The 21,186-nt window shown below is 35.9% G+C and overlaps 1 protein-coding gene across 1 annotated transcript; it reads left to right on the forward strand.

Annotated features, from left to right (window-relative positions):
- The first annotated feature begins 17,200 nt into the window (after positions 1 to 17,200).
- On the forward strand, positions 17,201 to 20,794 carry LOC140665111 (uncharacterized). Its single transcript, XM_072890837.1, has 6 exons — positions 17,201 to 17,257; positions 17,388 to 17,433; positions 18,341 to 18,474; positions 18,683 to 18,821; positions 19,163 to 19,279; positions 19,990 to 20,794. The coding sequence occupies exons 1-6, from the start codon at positions 17,252 to 17,254 to the stop codon at positions 19,998 to 20,000; spliced, it is 453 nt and encodes a 150-aa protein (XP_072746938.1). The 5' UTR covers positions 17,201 to 17,251; the 3' UTR covers positions 20,001 to 20,794.
- The last annotated feature ends 392 nt before the right edge of the window (positions 20,795 to 21,186 follow it).

Here is a 21,186-nt window from a genome sequence, read left to right on the forward strand (position 1 = left end):
TATAAAACCAATTTTTTATTTCAAACACTCATATGTCATGCAATATAAGAGCTACTAAAATTCATTGCATGCATTGAAGCCGGTCAAGCGCTTTTTCTGACATCCACTATTCAACTACTTCGTTTAGGTAAACGATCCGTTTTACTTGAAGGTTTCGCTCGCTGTCGGGACGGTTTCATCCTTAATAAAGCTAATTGCGAATCCTCTACTCAGACGTCTCTTCTCGTCTTCTTCGGTTGCACCCTTCGACTATACTTTCTCCCATTTCGCGACTCTCGTTTCGTAATCGTCTATTAAGGCGACACCCTTCCCAATTTATAAGGTCGACATCCGGTAAAACGAGCATTACGAACGTATTCAAGCAAAAATTGTGGAAAGGATAAAAAGTTATAGCAGTGTTTGATTTAATTGCTAGCATGAGTAATCATAATAAAATGTTTATAATCTATAAATTTACAATTGCTGATACCTTACATCCTTATCTATATTTATCTATTTATATATATTTAAATATAATATAGTGTGAAATTAATATTCATTTTTATCAATTGATATTTCTTTTAAAGTGCTTTGTGAGCTCTGAAGTATTACGTATTTGCAGCAATATAAATAGGAGAACGTTCATGATAATCGCCTCTTAGGATCGTGATTTCTGGTTGTCAGTGGGAAAGTATGTGTGTCGCTACGAACGCACGGAAAATCGTTAATTGCGCGTGGAAAATGGCGCGCGGGATCGATTATCCGCATCCGCGAAAACTGCCTTTTTCATACGAACGCTGCTCTCCGGAGGCGAGTTCCACGACGCTCGAGAAGCAACACCATCGATCATACGGTTCTTTACAGCGCAACGAAAGAAGCGTCTGCCGCATCATCCCGCAAAGAAATCCCACAAGGAAGTCTTGGCCATTAAACGATTCTCCTCCCCTTCAATATCGAGCAAATTGCACCACATATCGCGCGGTTTGTATGCATGTTGTTAAATTTTGCAAAAAAATAAGTGTATTATAAAAATATGTATATGTATATATAAAAATATGTATATTATATCCGAATTACAAAATTATGATATAATATACATGTACGAATATTATGATATAATATGTATAATTATGTTATGTTAAAATGAGAATTATATAAAATAAATTAAAATTATATGTAAAAAATTAATTAATTTCATTCTGTAAAAAAACAACGTAAAAAAAAAACATAAAACCTATAAAAATAAATTATATAGATATGCAAATTTATACAAATTTTAAATAAATAAATACGCAATATATTATACACAAGTACACATAATAAAAATATATGAATTGAAACAATATACAATTTAAAAATAAAAATAAAATTATAAAAATAAAATATTGAGCACAGATTCTAAAAATATAAAAAATAAAGATTATTTTATATTATAAAATAAATCTCTCAGTTTCGAGTATTTCGAGACGATCTCGTAATCGCAATGCGCTTTAATTGGTACAGAGCATTAGCATTTCACACGGCTAATTATCACCAGTTGGATCTTTCACACTGGGAAGTAATGGCCTCTCCTTTACCTCGCGCATGAGCTAAATCTACATCTAATCAGATGTAGAAGTATAGAATTATCCAAGTGAGGTATAGAATTCAAGAACTCGCGGCACTGCATTAAATGCTATGTAATAATGTTGCTAGGCATTAGATTATATTGCTCGGCAGTTTATTTCGTTTCATACTTCGCGTATAGAGAGATGATTCTCTATTTGCGCAAGAAATGCATTCCCGTAGATTGCCGCGTAAATCGAAGTTCGCGTGCAAGAACCGTTCATTTTCTACACGAGAAGATTACTGTTTTATGCTAATTTAATTTTCACGTCGATTTTCGGAAGTATATTATTTGTGCTTAAATTGCAAATAAGGACAAATGACATATCTTAACATTTTCCATCTCGACGTGTGACATAGAACATACGTTTCTTAATATTAAAACGCGTATAAAATATAAATTTAATATTCGTGTATGTATCAGAACAGAAATAAATAAGTAAGTCAATCAGTTAAGCAGATATCACGTTTAACAGATTAAATTTCCAATATCTATCTCTTCTCATGATACAAAAAACGAATATCTTCTCTTAGAAGAGGGAATCCGAGTGGAAAACTGCAGTGAGAGGGTTTCGCAATAATTAAAACTACGAAAGTAATTGGACGCTCGATAAAGCGAAAGTATTCTCTAAAACGAACACATCTCGTTACGTTACGGCACTACTACGATATTGTATGGAAAATGTAGCCACAAGGACCATCGTTTCATTAAATAATGCGGTCGTCTTCGCCCGCCCTTCGCGGATGCGGCTTGTAATCAATCTAACCGTCATTAGCGCCGAGTAATGAGTATCTTTCCCATCGCGCTTCCTTCCCGAGATTTCCTAGCCGACAAATTTTTATGATTTATTATTATTATTTTTATTACACACACATATGGAGATATGAATGAATTGCTTTCTTGAAGTAACTCGAACGGATATATCGTGAAGAAATATTTACGATACAACGTGTTGCAAACAGTTAATTGCTGCAACCAGATTTTGAGGTTTTCTCTTTTTTTATGTAAATTCTCTTTTAAATAAACCTTTTGCTAATTCCAGTATTTACGACACTTCCTCTTTAAGTCGTTCTGTATCAAATAATAAATGTCATATTACCGTAATGAGGATTAAGAAATTATCGCACAAGCACCGTACAGTTGTGAGCGATCTTTCGAAATATCCATAAAAATGTGAAGATAAATTATGCCTGATATACCCTTATCGCGTCTGGAATGTCAGCCGAGATGCATCTCGCAGTGCAAAGTTACAAATTACACGTTACAACATAACGCTCGTCTTAAGATGTAAAATTACAATGCTCGCATGAAAATGGTTGATACCTTCCTAATGCGTGTGAAAAGAGAAACATTTGATAACACAAAAGTTCCTAATACTACCGTCTATGTGGGAGAACGCGTTACCCAGTCATTACCGATTATACGACGGTTCTTTTGCGACATATCCTGTTTTTCGTGTTTGCCAACACGACAGCGAAAGTCCCTATGCATGCGTAAGCAAAAGACGAAAAGTTAACTCGCGTACTTTTACTCGCAATATTTTTGCTCGCAGCCTCTCATTTTTTCTCTTTCTTCTATCACGAACGTGGCGAGCATCTCGGGTGAGTGCATTTCGTAATGCTCTTTCCCATTCAATCCGGAAGGAAGTGAGATATTTTGTCTGAGAATGGCGCATTTCGAAAATTTGTTCGTTCATGATGTTTAACAATCGCTTAAATTGTCTCTGTGACAAAATTATACCAGGATTTGTGCCAATCGATTGCATTTTTTAGTGTAACAGAATAAAATCTCTTTAACATTCAAAAAAGTGCAATACGCGTATTTATTTAATATTTTACTCTACTGCATCAGTTTGAAATCAAACTATGTTTGAAAAAGTTAAATAAATTGTGTTCTCTCGGATCTTTTAGTCAAACAACAATATTTTCCAGCAAAATAAGCGCTATCCTACTCGTATCTCGTGAGTTTACGGCGTAAATGAAAAGTCAGGAAGTTAGATGCGTCGAAACTTTTTTGAAGTTTGTAATCTAAGTTAACGATGGAGTTTAATCGCGTCACGCTCTAAAATTGCATGCATTAACTTGCGCTTGCATACAGATGCAATCTCGAAAATATGTACGCTTTCGAGATATAATATTTGACAAAGAAATATTAGACAATAATATTATTATATTATACTATGAAAAATAATTTTAAATATAAATATCAAATCTCAGACTTTTTTGTAAAATTTAAAAAGACAAATTGCGGTCAATCTAACAATAAACGTAGATTTAACACGTTGATATGTTTTAAAAGAGATATCAACCTGAAAAATTTTATTCGAGGTACTCGCAACGAGATGTGAGAGCTTGACAGACAGCCGTGACGTGCTTCTGCTTTCCCTTTCATCTCCTCTCTCGGTCATTGATAAGGAAGAACGAGCACAGAATTCAAGAGTACCGGGACGTGACGACTGCGACGGAACGCGCGGTGTCGTCGGCCTCCGATAGCCTTGACACGGTGTATTCGAGGTTGGCGACGATGACTCGAGAAGGAGACTACGAAGAAAGAAAAAGGTAGGGGAGAACCGACCGGCGATCGCCGCTCGTGCAGCTGCCATTGCACTTTTATAGTGATCTTGCGCAATCACCGAGAAACCCAGCGCGCGAGAGAGTTAACGGTTACGAGTTGCTCGCGTCACAAGAGTTACGGATACTTTCTCCCGATACTGCCCCGGTACTTGCCAAATTACTTCGTTCATCCCGTTCAGTCAACGCGATTGCACCGATTGTTAGCTGAGAATTCTTCTGCAGCAGGTGTCTTGTCTCGAATAATTGTATTCGACGAATCAACTTTGTATTAAATAACTCAACCAGTATGATCGATTGAGTGAATAAAAGATGAATAATCGATAGTTGTGAAACTTTTATATATGCATATTAAATGCAAATATATAATTTATTAAAATTAATAAAATAATTACAATAAAACGAGTAACAATATATGACATTGTAGCTTTCCCATATTCTCCTCCATTTGCAAATTTTTTGAATATATTTAAAGTTTTTTAAAAATTTCTCTTTATAAAAATTATCAATTAAATGTCAATTTCTTTACAACTTTATATAATTAAATCTCAATTAAAAGATTTTTAAAATAAAATCCAACATAAAACAGTAAACAAAGAATAAAAAAATTTCTCTATATTTGCATTTATAAAATATAATTTTCAAAAATTCTCAGGTTTCCGAATACTTTTGATCTAATTCTAAATAACTTAATTAAAGAAATGCGTATTTTGGAACGAAAGACCATCGAAAAGATACTATTATAAGATAAGTATTAAAGTCGAAAAAAATAGAAGAGCAACCGGCTACTCCGTCAGGAGTGTTCGATGGGTCGAAATCTGACAATTAGTGGTTTATCATACAATAGATTTGCCTACAATAGACTCGCGTTCGAATTAACGGGCGTTTGCGTCGCGACCGTCGATAATTAGGAGTTAAAGCGGATGGTGCGTCATATCACAGCGGCATGCACACACTCGCCCGGCGCCGTTTTCCACGTGGCACAGAGCTGACGTTTCTCGGCGCAATGCGCCGAGAGGAAACAGACGTGGGAAACATGAGAAACCACTTCGTCTCTCGCCGAGATAGAATTAATTAGTGGAGCGTACGCAAAACGGGCGATGATGCGACGCGATCGATATTTGCATACCTCGTGCATATACGTATATGCAGAGCTAGTACTTTATTCTCCAATTTTAAATAAATTATTATAGAGTATGTATGTTAAATATATATATATATATATATATATATGAATTTCAAATAAATAACTTTTCTTGAAATAAAGACGTTTGCGTATCGTCATCTTAAATATCCTCATTTTTCCACATCTATTTTTAAAAATAAAATTAATATTATTAATGAAAAAGATTTAAAAAGAGAAAAAAATATGTGACAACTGTTTGCCAGAGTAAAAATTGTAAATATGACAAATTACTGGATTTTGGTTACAAAAGGTTCCGATTATGAATTGTTATGGCGGAAATTTCACGTAATCGTGATATTTTGTGTCAAGGACTTTCCTGGATTGTTTAATTTTTTTTTATCGTGAAAGTATTTTGCAAGAAGAAAAAGAAATCTCCATAGAGTGTCGGTCTCTTTTTGTGGCTCTATTCTCTCTGTTTTCTTTTCTCATGCTAATTCCCATGTCGAGATCCAATTCAATGCACGAATTTCGAAATCTAGACGTAACGACGAATGAACTTCACAATGAACAGCTTCTTCAGTTGGAAGATTGATGACGATGGCGTATTGAAACGAGAAAAACAAAACGATAGAGAAACGAAGACAGTTAATAAAATCATTAAAGTATACATAAAAATATATTGTAGAAATTAATATATAGAATATAATTTATTAATAAATTATAATTGATTAATAGATATTATAAATTTTTTTTTTTTAATAATAAACCATAGCATAGGCTTCATACATATGTAAAATATTCCATTGTAATTTATTGTGAAAACTCAAATTTATGCTTTTCTTTCAATAACAACTTTCTCGTAAAAACAAATGACGCAAATATGTTATTATTTAACCGCATAAAACAGTGAATTACTTTGTGTTTCAAAAATAAAAGCCATTGAATCGACGACGCGCAATTATCATACCCGGTGGCCCGTTACGATATGCAATTATGTAGTTAAATGCTCATTTATCATATCAAATTTTATCTCGTTTAAACCCTAATTGCTATTGTCATCAATTTCGTCATCAATTTTTGTAAAATAAAAAAAGTACAAATTTTCGAAAGATAAAAAAGTATAACAAACCATGTTAAAATAGTTGTGTATAAAAATTGATGTTTATCAAAATTTTATTTTCATCAATTTACATCGCTGTTCTGGTCGATAGTGCGTATCGGCACATCGCAGTCAAAGATGGAAATGTATGTGAATGGATATAGAAAATGTTGATTTTCAACAAACCAGTACGACTTTTCGAAACAGGTACCGTGCGTGTTTGTCGATTACGTCGTTCGCATTTTTCAGCCGCATGAGCAATGGCAAATAGTCGACGAATAGATGCCCGCGGTATGTTCAGAAAGCCGTGGAAAATATTCGGGTGAGGCAAATCGATCTCCGAAAAGTAAACACGAATTTATTTCCCGGTCTAGCCGTGAACGTCACTCGTCTCGCCAAAGGCGAGGAATCGCCTGGAGCCGCGTAACCGACAAGGGAGATGATGTAGCGTTCCTTCTACGTGAGGAAAGATCGATTGATCGCGATAAGTTTCGCAGACGGAGAACTAAATTCGCAGTGGAGTTTGACACGACGAAAACTGGAAGAAAATATGTCGGCTCGCCCGAGATATATTCATTTATTTTCAATATCCCAACCATGCTTGAATACTCGTCATTTTAGTATTCAAATGTGTACGCGCGCCTATGTGTATGTGTGTTGTACGTGATATATTGAATATATAAATATAACTTTTTTTTTTTTTTTTTTTTTTAATAGATGCACGTACCTCAATATTTATAAATTAAATTTAGTTTTTAAATATTTTTTTACATCTATTAATATTTAATTTTTTATTAATCCCTCTGTTATTTGCATCCAAGAAAAAATGCATGACGATTAATAAAAACACTCTAAATATCGAAACAAATATTTGTAAATCTTCGATTACATTATTAAAGAAGTTAGAAATTATGTGTGTGTGTAATTTAAAAACTTTAAAATCATTTTTCTTTGAGATACACGAATAGACCATTAAAATCTTGCCACTCTAAGCTTGCAATATATCAGAATTATTCGTAGTAAGCATCGATATATCGTCAGGCAATTACGTAAGTGTGTTAAAGTGTTCGCTTCGTCCAATAATTCAGGATCACGAAGGGACTGTGTGGCTTTGCGCCAGGAATTTGTAGAAGAACGGAACGTGGCAAGAAAAAAAGCGGCCGGGTCGAATTTTCTAATGCCGATAAACGATTGCGCGAGCAAAGAAACCCAAGATCGCGCCATCGATCCTCGCGTGCCGAGGATGCCGGTGGAAAAGCTCGGTAGAAATTCAACGTCGAGGAACCGACAGGGAAGGGAGAAAAAAAAAAGAGCTCTCGAATTCCCGCGCGACAGAATTCTCACGTGATTCCTCGAGTGGAATTCGATGACGGCATGACCGTGTCGATGCCGTCGCGTCGACCGAGCTGGAATTGCTACATTCGCGATTGGCAGCTGTCCACCGGTGCGACCAACCAATGTTCGATCCATCGATGGATCGTCACTGATTCTCGGTGCTACACGTGTCCGCCGCCCGATCAATCGGCGCCTTTGCCAATCGCGATTGTACGTATGTACATGAGATTATCGATTCGCGCGCTACATCAGCTATAACTCGCGCATCATAATGCACGTGAAATGTGCTTCTGCCATGTAAAAAGATCACTTTACGAGCGAGACGCGCGCGTCAACACGTCTGATAAAATAAGTCTCTGACAAAAGAAAAATAAGGTTCTGATAAAGGAAAAACTAAAGTTTTGTTTAGGTTTATTTAATACGGCGCTCATTAAGCGTTCATATCTCTCCACGATGCTTTTCTCTTCAAGTTTTTTTCAAAGACCTTGTTACACATGCGATGGCAGTTCCGTTGAGAAAAATTACGTTGAGTAATTACGTATATATCATGAATACACAGAGATAACAAGTGATAATTACTTTTCCTCGCAAAGAATTCAAGCATAAACAAAATTATTGTTCGCGTGTAAATGTAGGTATGGGAAATATACGAGAATTGTATAAAACGAGACGAATTATTAAAAGAACACAATTATGAAATATAATCACAAAGAATGGGAAATAAAATGTCAAAAAAAGAATAAGATGGCTAAAAATAAAGAGAAAATAAATACAACGAAAGAGGTGAAAAAAGCCTCAATTTTTGAAGCATCTGGACCGCGTCGTCGCTCGATAATTCGTGCCATGCGAATACCCTCGATGCTTACACCTCGTTTGGCATGAGAGGCCCTTCGTCGGAGGCGCCGAATCGTCAAAGTCGACGAAGTGAGAGGAGGCCCTTAAGCCCTTTGGCTTCGAGTTTTTTTCGAAGAGAGCACGTGACGATAGCGGAAGATGCGCGCTATTATTTTAAAGAAAAAACTCTTCGCAAAGTCCCATTCAAGTAGCTACTTCATAACATATTTTCGCGCGTTTGCACAATTTGGCTTTTGTATGCGAACCAGCTTCGCCTCAAGCGTTAATCGAAACATTGGCTTTGAGGAAGACAAAACTTGAGGTCTTGCTGGTCTTTGGAATTTCACTTTGCTCGATATATGCGACAATGATTATTAGAATATAGAAAATTTTATGTACAACCAAATAAAATTTCCAAAGTTTTGTTCAATTAAAATTCTGTTACTATTATAAGCAAGATTTAATATTAATAACTATTAATAATTATGTTTTTAAATTAAGATGTATTATTAAAAGATGCCTCGTTTCAATTTAGATGGGTAATTTATTAAATGGAAATTAAAGATGACAAACATATTTTAAATTATATTTAGATTACTTCTTCTTATTTTATAATATAATAACATGCTTTTATGTGCAAATTAAAAATTATTAATATCGACAGATTAAAATACATCGATTCTTTGTCGCTCAAAGTTAAAAATCGAACGTAAGGAAGAAAAATACGTATCGAAGACGTGAATGCTGACGAGACCTCGAGATATATAATTCGGACATCATTGCGAATCCTTTGGCGAAGCTTGCGAGCGTAAAGACGCGTGTTAGCAGTGAGTTAAGTTGCGGATAAGAGCGGCTTCAAGTTCTCTTGCTAGTAACGTCCCTAAAGTGCTTAGAGTCGTCGAGGCGGAATCGATTTCTCGATAGACGTGCGCAGTGATTCGCTACTATCGACTACGATGACGAGGAGACGTCGCTGAAGACAAGAACCTTACCACTTTAATCGCGTCATCGTTAATGAAATTCGTCTAGAATTTCTCAGATATACTTTATGATGATATCGCGCGATGAGATCCAATCCTCGAATCTACCGCAGCATTCGTCAAGGATCGAGATATATCTCGCGCCTTCCGTTTCCACGTCCGTGTAACGCATTCATGATTTACTTGGCTCTGCAATTCCATCGGTCAAAAAAAAAGACTGGAGAGATGATGACAAGAAGAGAAAAAACTCCACCGATTCATTATCAGCACTTCAATTAGTCACGCGTTTGTATAATTTTAATTGGCCGCTTAATTACGGATTAATTGCAACAAATCTTGAACACGTAACTACCGGTAGGATTGTATAAAAATATTTCCAATTTCATCAGTATGTTATTTTCATAGTGATTTCGAGGGAAATAAGTATGTCGTCCTCTTATATAAGTTGCGTTACCTCCCTATACGCGTCATAAGCCCGTAACTATTATCGCTTCTTTTATGTAGTTTTTTTTTTTACAACTTTCTATCTACATAATATCTTCCTTATCATAGAATATTAGATATAAAATGTAACTATAATATAAGAGAGCTACTCTGTGCGTTTGCACTTTTAAAGCTTAAATTTACGAAAGATCTTTTATCTTCATTGCCAACTGTTATGATTGCACTCGTCGATATTGCACGATCCCCGAGCTTATCGGATTAGAAAGAGAATTTCGGTGGGAGTTTCATCCGGCGAATATCGTTACGCCGCGACAATCCGATTTTTTTTTTTTCACCATCCGCGTGTATTTACGCCAAGCGTTTGCCGCATGCGAAGTTCACAAATCGTGCCCCATACCACGACCGGCTCTCGTGGCTGTCGCCATAAATCGAGAGGCAATTTGTCCAAACCGGTCACGCTCTTCCGTCCCTCGTGTCTCGTAATAGTTCGTAGTCGGGTTTCATTTATGTCTGGATCCCTTTGAATTCCGTACGAACCGTAATTCGCGGTTGCGAGCTAAGGACCGATTTTGCACAAGTGGTTCGCGGCCATCTGCCACTGTTGGCCCCGTTTTCCGATTTTACCAAGCACTGTTAGCTTTGAAGCACTTAATCCGCCGATAATACGTTCGTTATTGAAATATCTTTCTTTGTATCGGGACCATTTTGAAATTACAAACGCAATTAAAGTACCATCAAATTCATCACATTCAATGCAAAGCAATGTGCATATAATAAGTAAACATTATTCTAATATGATTATCGTTAATATCATTTCCAAATCATAAAGCAATATTTAGCTTTAATATTATTTTAATATTATCAATCTTTATTATCGCGAGATAATATTGTTGTAATATTTAACACAGAGAAATTCTCAAATCTTTTAAACTAATATATATACCTCATGAAAATAGATAATATCGAAAAGTATTTTTCGAAAATATATTTAATAATAAATGCATTCACAAATCACGCAACGAAAGACGCGTGCATAATTTACATCTCTATCAATCATAACGTCGCGTGACTTTTCATAGTTGCAAATCTCCCCTTCTGTCGATCGCTCATCTTTGCTTTGCATTTATCATGTACGTTTTACAAGTCGAATTTGCATACTTTGTCTGCAATCTATAGCCTTGTGTCTCGGTAGATTTTAAAGCTCCTTCCGGCATTTATCTGTCAGTTACGAAGAAATTGTCGTGGGTATTCATCTTCGCGAGTCCCCCTTTTCGCGGCTCTTATTGTTTCAATCGCACACTACGACATAATAATACATCAAGCACGTACATTAAGGCATTAATCCCTTTCCCATATGGCAGCAAATTTGTCATTTGTTTCGCTGGTATATAATTCTATAGTTTGAAACAGTTAGGCGACATTATTAGATATTAATTTAATGAATCTTTTTAAAATAAAACCATCAGGTGAAACATCGCAATATTCATTGATAAGTATACGTATCCAAACTTTTCACACTGCTCATATTATTACGCTTTGACTTTCGGATTTCGGCGTGATTCGATTTTAATTGAACTTCGCATTAATCTCGTTACCGCTCATAACAAGCAAGATGCATTTCCGCCTCCTGATGCGATTGTGCGCACGTGCGTCAACCGTGACAAATACCTCGATTGTTATATTCTGTTTCAGCGTGTTGTGACGCATGCGACGTTCTGTGCAACATTAGTTTATTCCTTAAGGAGTTGTGTACTGGCTTCAAACTTGCATGACACAAGCTTTCAATGTAGAACGACGTAGATTTAACGTGTCAGAATGGAAACAAGCAAATTGAAGACAGATATTGTATTATTAAGTAATTGTATTAACTTAAAGTATTTCTCCGGTCAACAAATAACTGCGGAATTTATAGACTTGAATTTGAAAGGCAAACGAGACAGATTTCACGACGCAAAATAATCTATAGTTGCAAAAATATATAGTATAAATTTAAAATTGTATCAGCCATATATATATTAAAAGTTGTTGTATGTGACTAATTATATAATATAATAATATATTAATATTATGTATTTATGTGATAATATAAGTATATGATAATACTTAATTGTATGATAATATTATATGACAGAGATACAAGTAATAAACTCCGCGGCCCGGAAATTATTTTTCAAACAATTCCTGATTATAAAGATTATTAACCCCGACTAGTGTTGGCAATCTTATGTAAAGACGCACATTCGGTATAATGACCGGAGATAAATACTTAATATGTAATTAGCAGCAAATCCGTATGCAAAGTAGGGGACTGTGAAAAGCTACGTATAAAGTATCATCTGACAGACAATGGCGCTCATTACCGCTCGCGTATCGAAACGGCGAGTTCTCGCAATAAGATGGCAAATAATGATGGCAGTAAATTGCGATTTTCAGAACGATAACCCAATAATCCTGCGAAAAGATTGTCCGCCCCGTAAAACAAAAGATCGGATGCAGATCTCCATCCACTCTACGAAATTTATATGTGATATTCATTTTGCGGATGGATCTAATACCTACCTCTTTCATACAATAAAACTAAAATAGAAAAACAAACAAAGTCCTTAGAAAATGTCAAATTTTTACTTAAACATAAAATAAAAGTGTCAGAACTTTTAACTTGTAATGTTAAAAAAAATTGTAATACATAAAATGTATGTAATATATATACAATTGTAATATTATATGTATATGTATAAGCTATGACTCACTGAATACTTTTTAAGAGAGAAAATAACAAAGAGATGTATATTCCCAAACGCGTGATGTTTAGACGGGTTTATGTGTCTGAAATTATGACCGCGCTAAAAAAATGTAAGCAGGGATTGGTTTGCGCAGTACTAACCATAAATGCGAGCTCGAACTGTCGGTTTTATATCGGCTTTATTCGGTCACTCTGTCACACCGTTGTTTCTGGCTGTTTCCCGCGTTCATTTTGCTCGCCAACTACGTACATAACACTTCGTTATATATTTTAGCAACTTTTAACGAGGATAACAACTTGTTAGATCGCCATCGATCATCGATAAATGTGATACAAGAACGCTCGAATCGGCACGCACGATCTGCAATACTCACGATACTTTACGTTCAACATGTATATCTATTTTTAATCATAAACGATCTTCAATAACAAACAATAGAGTTTTGAAACTTCAAAATAATGGTTCCAATTAAATTTTTGAAAATGTTTACTTATAAATGTATTATAATGCGCGCGTGTGGGTTTATGTGTTTCTCTTAGCAACTATATGTATAAAATGATTTTAACTTTATGAAAAAACATTTTATTACATATTAAATTTTAAATTTATTTTATATTGTATTTTACATTTTTTCTAGTAAAAATAACTTTATGTAATTTAAATGACCAAATTAAAACTCTTGATTTATTTAATTTAATTATAATCAACTATTATTAAAAATCTTAATTTTCATTAAGATGAAAAATTCTTTTTAACTTTAGAGGCACTTCGTGTAAATAAAATGTTTTTCAAGAAAAAGACGGTGAATCTTCAGAATGCCATACATTTTAATTCTATGCATAACATTGTATGTGACACTGAAAAGCCAACCAAAAGAAACCACAGGAATGGTCGATCAAGAACCCGCTCGGCAAGCTCGCTCACAACGATGTGCTTCGGTTTTTCCGGCGAGAAAATCCCGCGGTCTCAGGCGTCGACCGGTTTTCACCTTCTGACCGTGAGGCACGTAATATTACGTCACGTACTTGTGGCATCCCGCAGTTCAAGAGAGATTCCATCGTCCTTTCTCGATGTCGGCGATGCACGCGTATTTTGCAATTCACCTTAAACATATACACACCTCCCTCGATCAATAATGTTCGCCATTTATTTCTTACTCACGTATAGCGGAGAAAACCCGGTTAAGAACGAAGAAAATCAGGCACGAGACAACTCTATACAGAGTTGATTTATTTAATTATAGTTTTGAAACGAATAAAATGGTGTCTTGTGGCGAAGTATGTCAGTAGATACATCAATCTTCGTTCTGATGATGAAGATAAAATCCTCACAATTATGTGAACTGAGAATTTATATAAAAAGATAAAAAGTCTTTGCATATATAATAAATAGTTATATTAAATAATATATATGTATATTAAAAAAAATTTTCAAATTATTGTTACCTTGATCAAAATTCTGTATATATTTTTAGAACATTTATCTATGTATATACATATATATATATACACATACATATATATATATATATATATGTATCAAAAAAAAATTTAGATTTTTCATCAATGTAGAAAAACATTTTTTAATCTTTTAAAATGCCAGATTTATATATTCAGAAATAAAAGTACTCTATACTATTTTGTACTCTTTAAAAATAGTGTGCACGAAGCGTAGCTATATATGTACAAAAAAATACTTGAATCATTCTATCATAATTTATATTGAACCTGTTAAACATTGTAATACTATCTAACTTTCACTAGAGCGGAGAGCACGTTCGATAGGTCGACTGGCGATTCCGCATTTCTAAGTTACTGCTACCACGAATTATCGTACTATAGTTAGTTACAGACTACGATAGTTATAGATTACCAAATTAATCGTAGATAGTTTTCGAAGTAAAAATTTCTAAGCGCTCGAAATCATTTAATTTACAAACGATTTCGCAGCAAACGCATCAATTACATTAAACATGCGACCACGCATCTACATTTCTAAATGTGATTACACAAACGATGCATACTAATATTATGCATCGATAAAATAATAATAAGTGATTCTACGTGCGAAGTTGATTCATTTCTTTATATTCCTTCATGACACGATAACAATTAATTACTCTGTCGACTTATTACGATCGACCTTGATGTATGATAGCATCAATGACAAGCATTGTCTACTCAAATTGCTTCATATCGATCATCATGCGGTTCGATGAGCTAATCAAGCGCGAAGAGGTCAGGCTCATCTGTGCGGACATCGGCATCAGTGAAAGGCCAGAAAGGCCTTCGCCTTCTACAGAGTATCTCGGCTGCTTTTTTATGGCGATCGAGAGTAAAGCACGAGCGATAATCTCGCACGCGAGACGTTACCTCGTCGGCACGCGAAGAAGAACGCCGTAGAACGAGGATCCATTATCATTTACATGTTTTGTTTTGCAAGATGTGATTAAATTTTCATAAGTAAAGTACAATTAAAAAATTTAAAAAAATAAAAAATATAAAGATGCAAAATATCTTTCTTCTTATACCTGCAATATTTCTTTATATTGAATTATATTAACATCCAGCTTCAGAATATCTCAGAGTTATCAATGTAATCTGATTTATAGTGTAATTAACAATTACTTTTAATGACTGTAGCTGTAAATATTATTTTATGAATGTATACTCGTAGACAGTTAATAAATATTATCGCTTTATCTACGTATAAGTATATGCAATATTATTTACATTATTATTTTAATTTTAGCTTAATGAAGAGTGTAATTTTTTGTCACGCATAATGTTGTTGCATAATCTACTCTTTCTCTTCTAGGATTAAGCTCGTTGTTTTACGATTTGACACACGAGTCATAGAGAAACGTTAATCCTTGACGAAATCAAGATGCGATCAGCGGACATTCGGTTGTTACGCCAAGAAGAATTATCGGGAATAACGATTCATTTACGCGGTCTCTAATAATAATAGCGATGGTGTCGAGCGATGGTGTATAACATTGCCAAGAGATTGTTCGGAGATAAAAATAACTCGGAGATGTTTATCTCTTTGCATGGAACTTGCACAATTTCGTACAACGCGCCATAGCAACCGCGACGTGTCTGCGTACGTACGCATTGGCCAACATCTTCGAATAAGACTTTCTTCTCTTATAAAAACAATCTTCGCTTTTTGCAATCAACATCTAAATACTGACTAAATTTTTTCAGACCCCCTTAATAAAACAAATTTTTATTTGGCATTTATTACTTACTATTGAGGATTTTTTATCATTTAAAGATATTTATTATTTAAGAGTACGATTGATGTGAAGAAAAGGTGACAAAATAAGATTATATAATTAATTTTTCATACGTCTTTTTTACGAACAAATTCCTCAACTGTGATTTACTCACCCTCTAAAAATCCTTATAGAGAATTAACAAAATTTTCTTATAAAAACAATCTTCGCTTTTTGCGATCAATATCTAAAAATGAAAAAAATGGGTAAATTTTTATCAACCCCCTTCTACAGGAACAAAAACAAGTTTTTCTTTTTCGTTTTTATTTCGCACTTAAGAATACAATTGAGGTGACAAAAAAGATTTAAAAAATAACGTATATTATTAATTATTAATATTTCACGTTTCTCATATTTTTTTTTATAAATTCCTCAATTATGATTTACTTACTCTCCAAACATGGAATTAAATGTTTGGTTCAGGAAAACGAAGAATCTCGCACGCGTAAATGTAGCGTTAAAAATTCGGCTCACACAAGAGGAGAGTCAACTGCAGATTACGACAATTCGACTCGACAGTTCCATTTTCGAAACATCTGGTATAATTGTGATTTGCTCACCTGGTGAGAGCCAAGTACCGCGAAGAGCCAAATGGGTTAGGTATCAAGAAAGAGTCACCGGCGCGCGCGTGTCTGGACTGACGAAGCGGTTGCAGACCGTCTGCCTGGCGTTTCCGGTCCAGCGAGTACGATTCGCCATGAGATAATTACTTTCGCGCCGAGCAAACGAACGGAGACACCGCAATCGGCGTTGTGCCCCGGGCTAATTGTAAGCTCTCTTTCAAACGGAAGAATAGCTATTCCGCGGACGTCGCGCGATTATCTTGCCCGATGAATCATCATCGCGTTTCTCACTAATGAGGTCGCGTTTCCACACACCATCCCCCATCGTCCGAACGAGTGTCGCGAATGATATGAAAGAATTCCGCTATTCCCCGGGGGATTTCGCAGATGCTGAGATCTCCATCTCGAGGAACGATCGAATGGTCAATCGGATGTCAAGATTGCCTTGTCTCGCGACAAAGAGAGGGTGGAGGGGCAATCGTCTGGAAACGGCGATGGGGATTTTCGTACTTGACGGTGATGGCAACTCGGTGGTGATGGTGACGGTGGTGGGCACGAAAGTTGGGTTTCGTGAACGAGAAGAAGAACACGCAGGAGGAAGGAGAGGCGGAAGGGCGGGGATCCCGGCCAAAGAAAGGCAGGAGCTATAAAAGAGCCGGCAGGCTCGACCGGGGCATCAAACACCTCCGATATGAAGGTACGTAGAAGCGAGATCAACTGATCGCGAGCGCACTGTTACGCGTAATATTATATCGAATATAATCTTTCGCGCACATATATGTATATGTTGTGATTATTATAGTCTGATTGATTCTCTCTCGTTGCAGGTGTTCGTAGTCACGCTCGTGCTGGCACTCGCCGCCACCGCATACGGTGAGTACGATGAAGACTTATGGGAATATAGTGGTCGAGGTTTATGCCGAGGGCGTCCCGCGTGTGAAGTGTTGGCGATGTATTTTAAACCCTTTTAGTACTCCGGAATTGCGAAGAAAAATGGTTTGCAATGATTAATTTTAAAAGCATCAATCTGTCAATGTTGTATAAATATTTTTTAAATTGCTATTTTATAACGTTTTTATAATATATTATTCTAACTAAAAATTTAGTAAAAATGACGGACAAGTTAAAATTATCTCATTAAAAATTGTAAGACAATGTCTATAAAACGTCACTCATATAAAAAAGGTATTAAAACTTATTCTGTATAAAATAATATATTTTAGTAGAAGGATAGCTACATAAATTATTCTTTGGAAAGCTTATCACAGATTCCAAGTAAATTAATTACCGTCACGTCATAACACGAGAATTATTATTTGACATTAACGTGAGAGACATAAATATACGAACGCACGCACACAAATAATAAAAAGACAAATCATACAATTATATTCCTTGCACGATTCTTTTTACACGATTACTAACCCAGTTGATTCAGCGATATTAAACGACCTCATAAGATTTAATCCGGGAGCTATTTGTACTTGCCCCCTGCCCTTTGAGATGGCTTACACAATCGGCAGAGCGCAACCAGTTCCCTTCTTGTAGCAATCGCAAAATACCTCGTGGCAATTTGCGGGCCGACATGAGCGCGCGCGACCACCTGGTACCGTTCTCGGAACTGCACAAAGAAAGTCGATAAGTTGTACATTGTACGAGCAGACATATACACACACATTCCCCCCCCCCCCCGCCCCGCTCTATAAATTACAAGTGGATTATGTAATCGTCGCGGATCAAGATTTTTGAACGTGATGAAAAATCGATCTCTAAATTACAGGTGGTTACATAAGCAGCGGTGGATTCGGCGGTGGATTCGGCGGTGGTTATGGCGGTGGAAGTAGCGGATGGAAGTCTGGCGGTGGTTATGGAGGCGGCGGTTATGGGGGCGGCGGTGGCGGAAAGATTATCAAGGCATAGATATATATTAAATATAGATAGAGCTTTGTGTCTCATATCTGTCTTAGATTCCTGCGTGTTAAGATAAATAGCATGTAGATAAATAGATGACAAATTTTCCTCCTTTACGCATGCGCGAGGGATGAAAATGTGTCTCTTTTATTTCCACTTATCTTGGCATTCAGTAAAACACTATCTATATTTAACATATTTATGCATCAAGGTGATCACACTTAGCAGCGGCGGCGGTGGATATGGAGGCGGCGGTGGATATGGAGGCGGTAGTGGATGGAACCTCGGCGGTGGCGGCGGTGGATGGAACCTCGGCGGGGGTAGCGGTGGATGGAAACTGGGCGGAGGCGGTAAGACTTGCACAAGATTCAAAATCAGACAATATTCATAAAAGTATTATATTGGTATTCAAAATCTTCAAACTTAAATCTCGTCTTGGTCTCGAGTGAAAAGACTTTGTAGCAAAAATCTCAAGTCTTGTCTCAATTTTATCAACAATTTTTGTCTAATATTAAATAATTGTTTAAAATAATATTTTTAACATAATCCTTATAATATAATTTAAGACAATTATTACTATTTATATGTTATTCATGTATTTCTCAATACACACATATATAATCAAATTTCAAATTTCAAGATAAAGACAAGATAATATCAAGACTAGATTTTACATCTTGCGCAATTTTAGGTGGATACGGCGGTGGTAGCAGCGGATGGAAATTCGGCGGCGGAAGCGGCGGCGGATTCGGAGGCGGTGGATGGAAATTGGGAGGCGGCGGATACGGCGGCGGGGGTGGAGGCGGGGGTGAGACATTTTTGTCGTGTATTTTCGCATCGTAAATTTTATTATATCATAATGACAGAGTTAGGTGAGATTATATTTGAAAAGCGAATCAATTTAGATAAATCATTTTTACCTTGAAAAGAAGAAGCACATCAAAAGGATTAACTGCGTAAATTAACTTTCTTTTTTAAAAATTTCTTACCATACCGTTATGCATAATTCGTGCATTAACATCATACTTCAATCTTATTTATCATATAAATTAACTTTCAAGCTACTGGTAATATTCAAGAATAATACAAGAGAAATTTGCTCATCGATCAATCTAATAGCATTAAAAAAGGGAATAAAAATAAAATAGTGAATAAATATTATCAATTTTGAAAGAAGTGTAAGTGTTTGAATTTAATTTTTTGAATTAAATTATTTTTAAATTATTAAATATCCCATCTATGTGTAGCTATGTTTAGAATTTGAATTATTTAATTAAAGCCCATTAATATCGATAATCTTTACAATTTGCTTCATACAGTTAAATCATGCTTATCTCAGGGAAAAATTATTAAGAGGAGATAAGCCGCGACAAATTTTAATTTTTGTTTTTTTTGAAAATTTATTGCAACTTTTATCCATACAACTTCTTTTTTTTTTATTATTAACGCGTTACATATAGTCCGGCAAGCATCAACGTACACTTTACAAGTTTATTTATCGTATAAATTAATTTTCAGGCTGGTGGTAATACTCACGGCGTCTACGAACAATTGGAGCGAAATTCGTTTGCCGATCATCCGCGTGTATCTCGGCTGTAAGCATCGATCGTCGTCAAATCAATTCGCGCCGACCCTATTCGCTCTTCGATCTTCGTCAGATCGCCAACGGAAGACGGAAAAAAGTTATAACCGGAACATCATCGAAAAGTTCCGTATTTTTCCAATTCAATCCGCAAGAGGAAACGTGACAACTTACACACGTACGAAATACTCTTTGCGCTATCCTTCGCTATCTCCAGTACAGGAATATTTGTTGGAAACAGTGAACGATATCGTCGCCCCGCTTCCGGCCATTCAAACTTGCCGCCGAGTCGTCTAGGCGAAACGACTTCCTTCTCGACGACGCATTTTCTCTTTGCCTGCCATCCTTCTTTTGCAACCCGGAAAATCAGCGGATGTTCTGTTTACGAGTGAATCGTACGTCCTGATATTTCAATTCCGTTTCCTCGAATGATTTTCCACCCTTCTCCTATTTACTTCCATCACGCTCTCTTTCGAGGATCGAGAGCGTTTTAGAGCGAGGCGTCCCTCCGACATTTAGATGATTATAAATGCATAGAGTAATCCCGTGAAATCCCTGACAATTACCCCGGGTGTTTCGAGCACGAGCGAACAAAAGTAACGAAACACTGCCAAATTACTCTCGATGAAAAAAAAAAAAAAAAAATGCAGTGATCACTCATGCACGTTTCTTTCAATTGTCTAGAAATAGACACATCTCGTTCGATTAAAAAAATAAATAAAAATCACACCGACAGAATAATGATGTGTATTGATTTTTATTTCATTATTATATGCCCCGATTGAGTCCTTTTTCTCGACGAGAGATAGAAATATCTCTCTAACGGCAGGAAAAATAAAATGGATTTTGCGATTTTCTGTCGATTTATGTATCCGCGCTGATCCCGCGTAACCCGGGACGAAATTAAAACCGTAAGCGCTCGGCAGACCCAACGAGAGTAGAGAAATATAATATCCGAACGTATGGATTTACTATCGGCGTTCCCTCTTACGATATTGCGTGATCGCATAAATATCGCACATATTTAGATATGCTTTTTCCACGCATAGACTTGCCCGTAATGCTGGCGATCGCATAGGACGATACATAAAATTTTGATTAATCCTCACGACCGTGGTTTATTGGCGTAGCAA

Source organism: Anoplolepis gracilipes, chromosome 4 (assembly GCF_047496725.1).
Source record: "Anoplolepis gracilipes chromosome 4, ASM4749672v1, whole genome shotgun sequence".
NCBI classification, from domain to species: domain Eukaryota; kingdom Metazoa; phylum Arthropoda; class Insecta; order Hymenoptera; family Formicidae; genus Anoplolepis; species Anoplolepis gracilipes.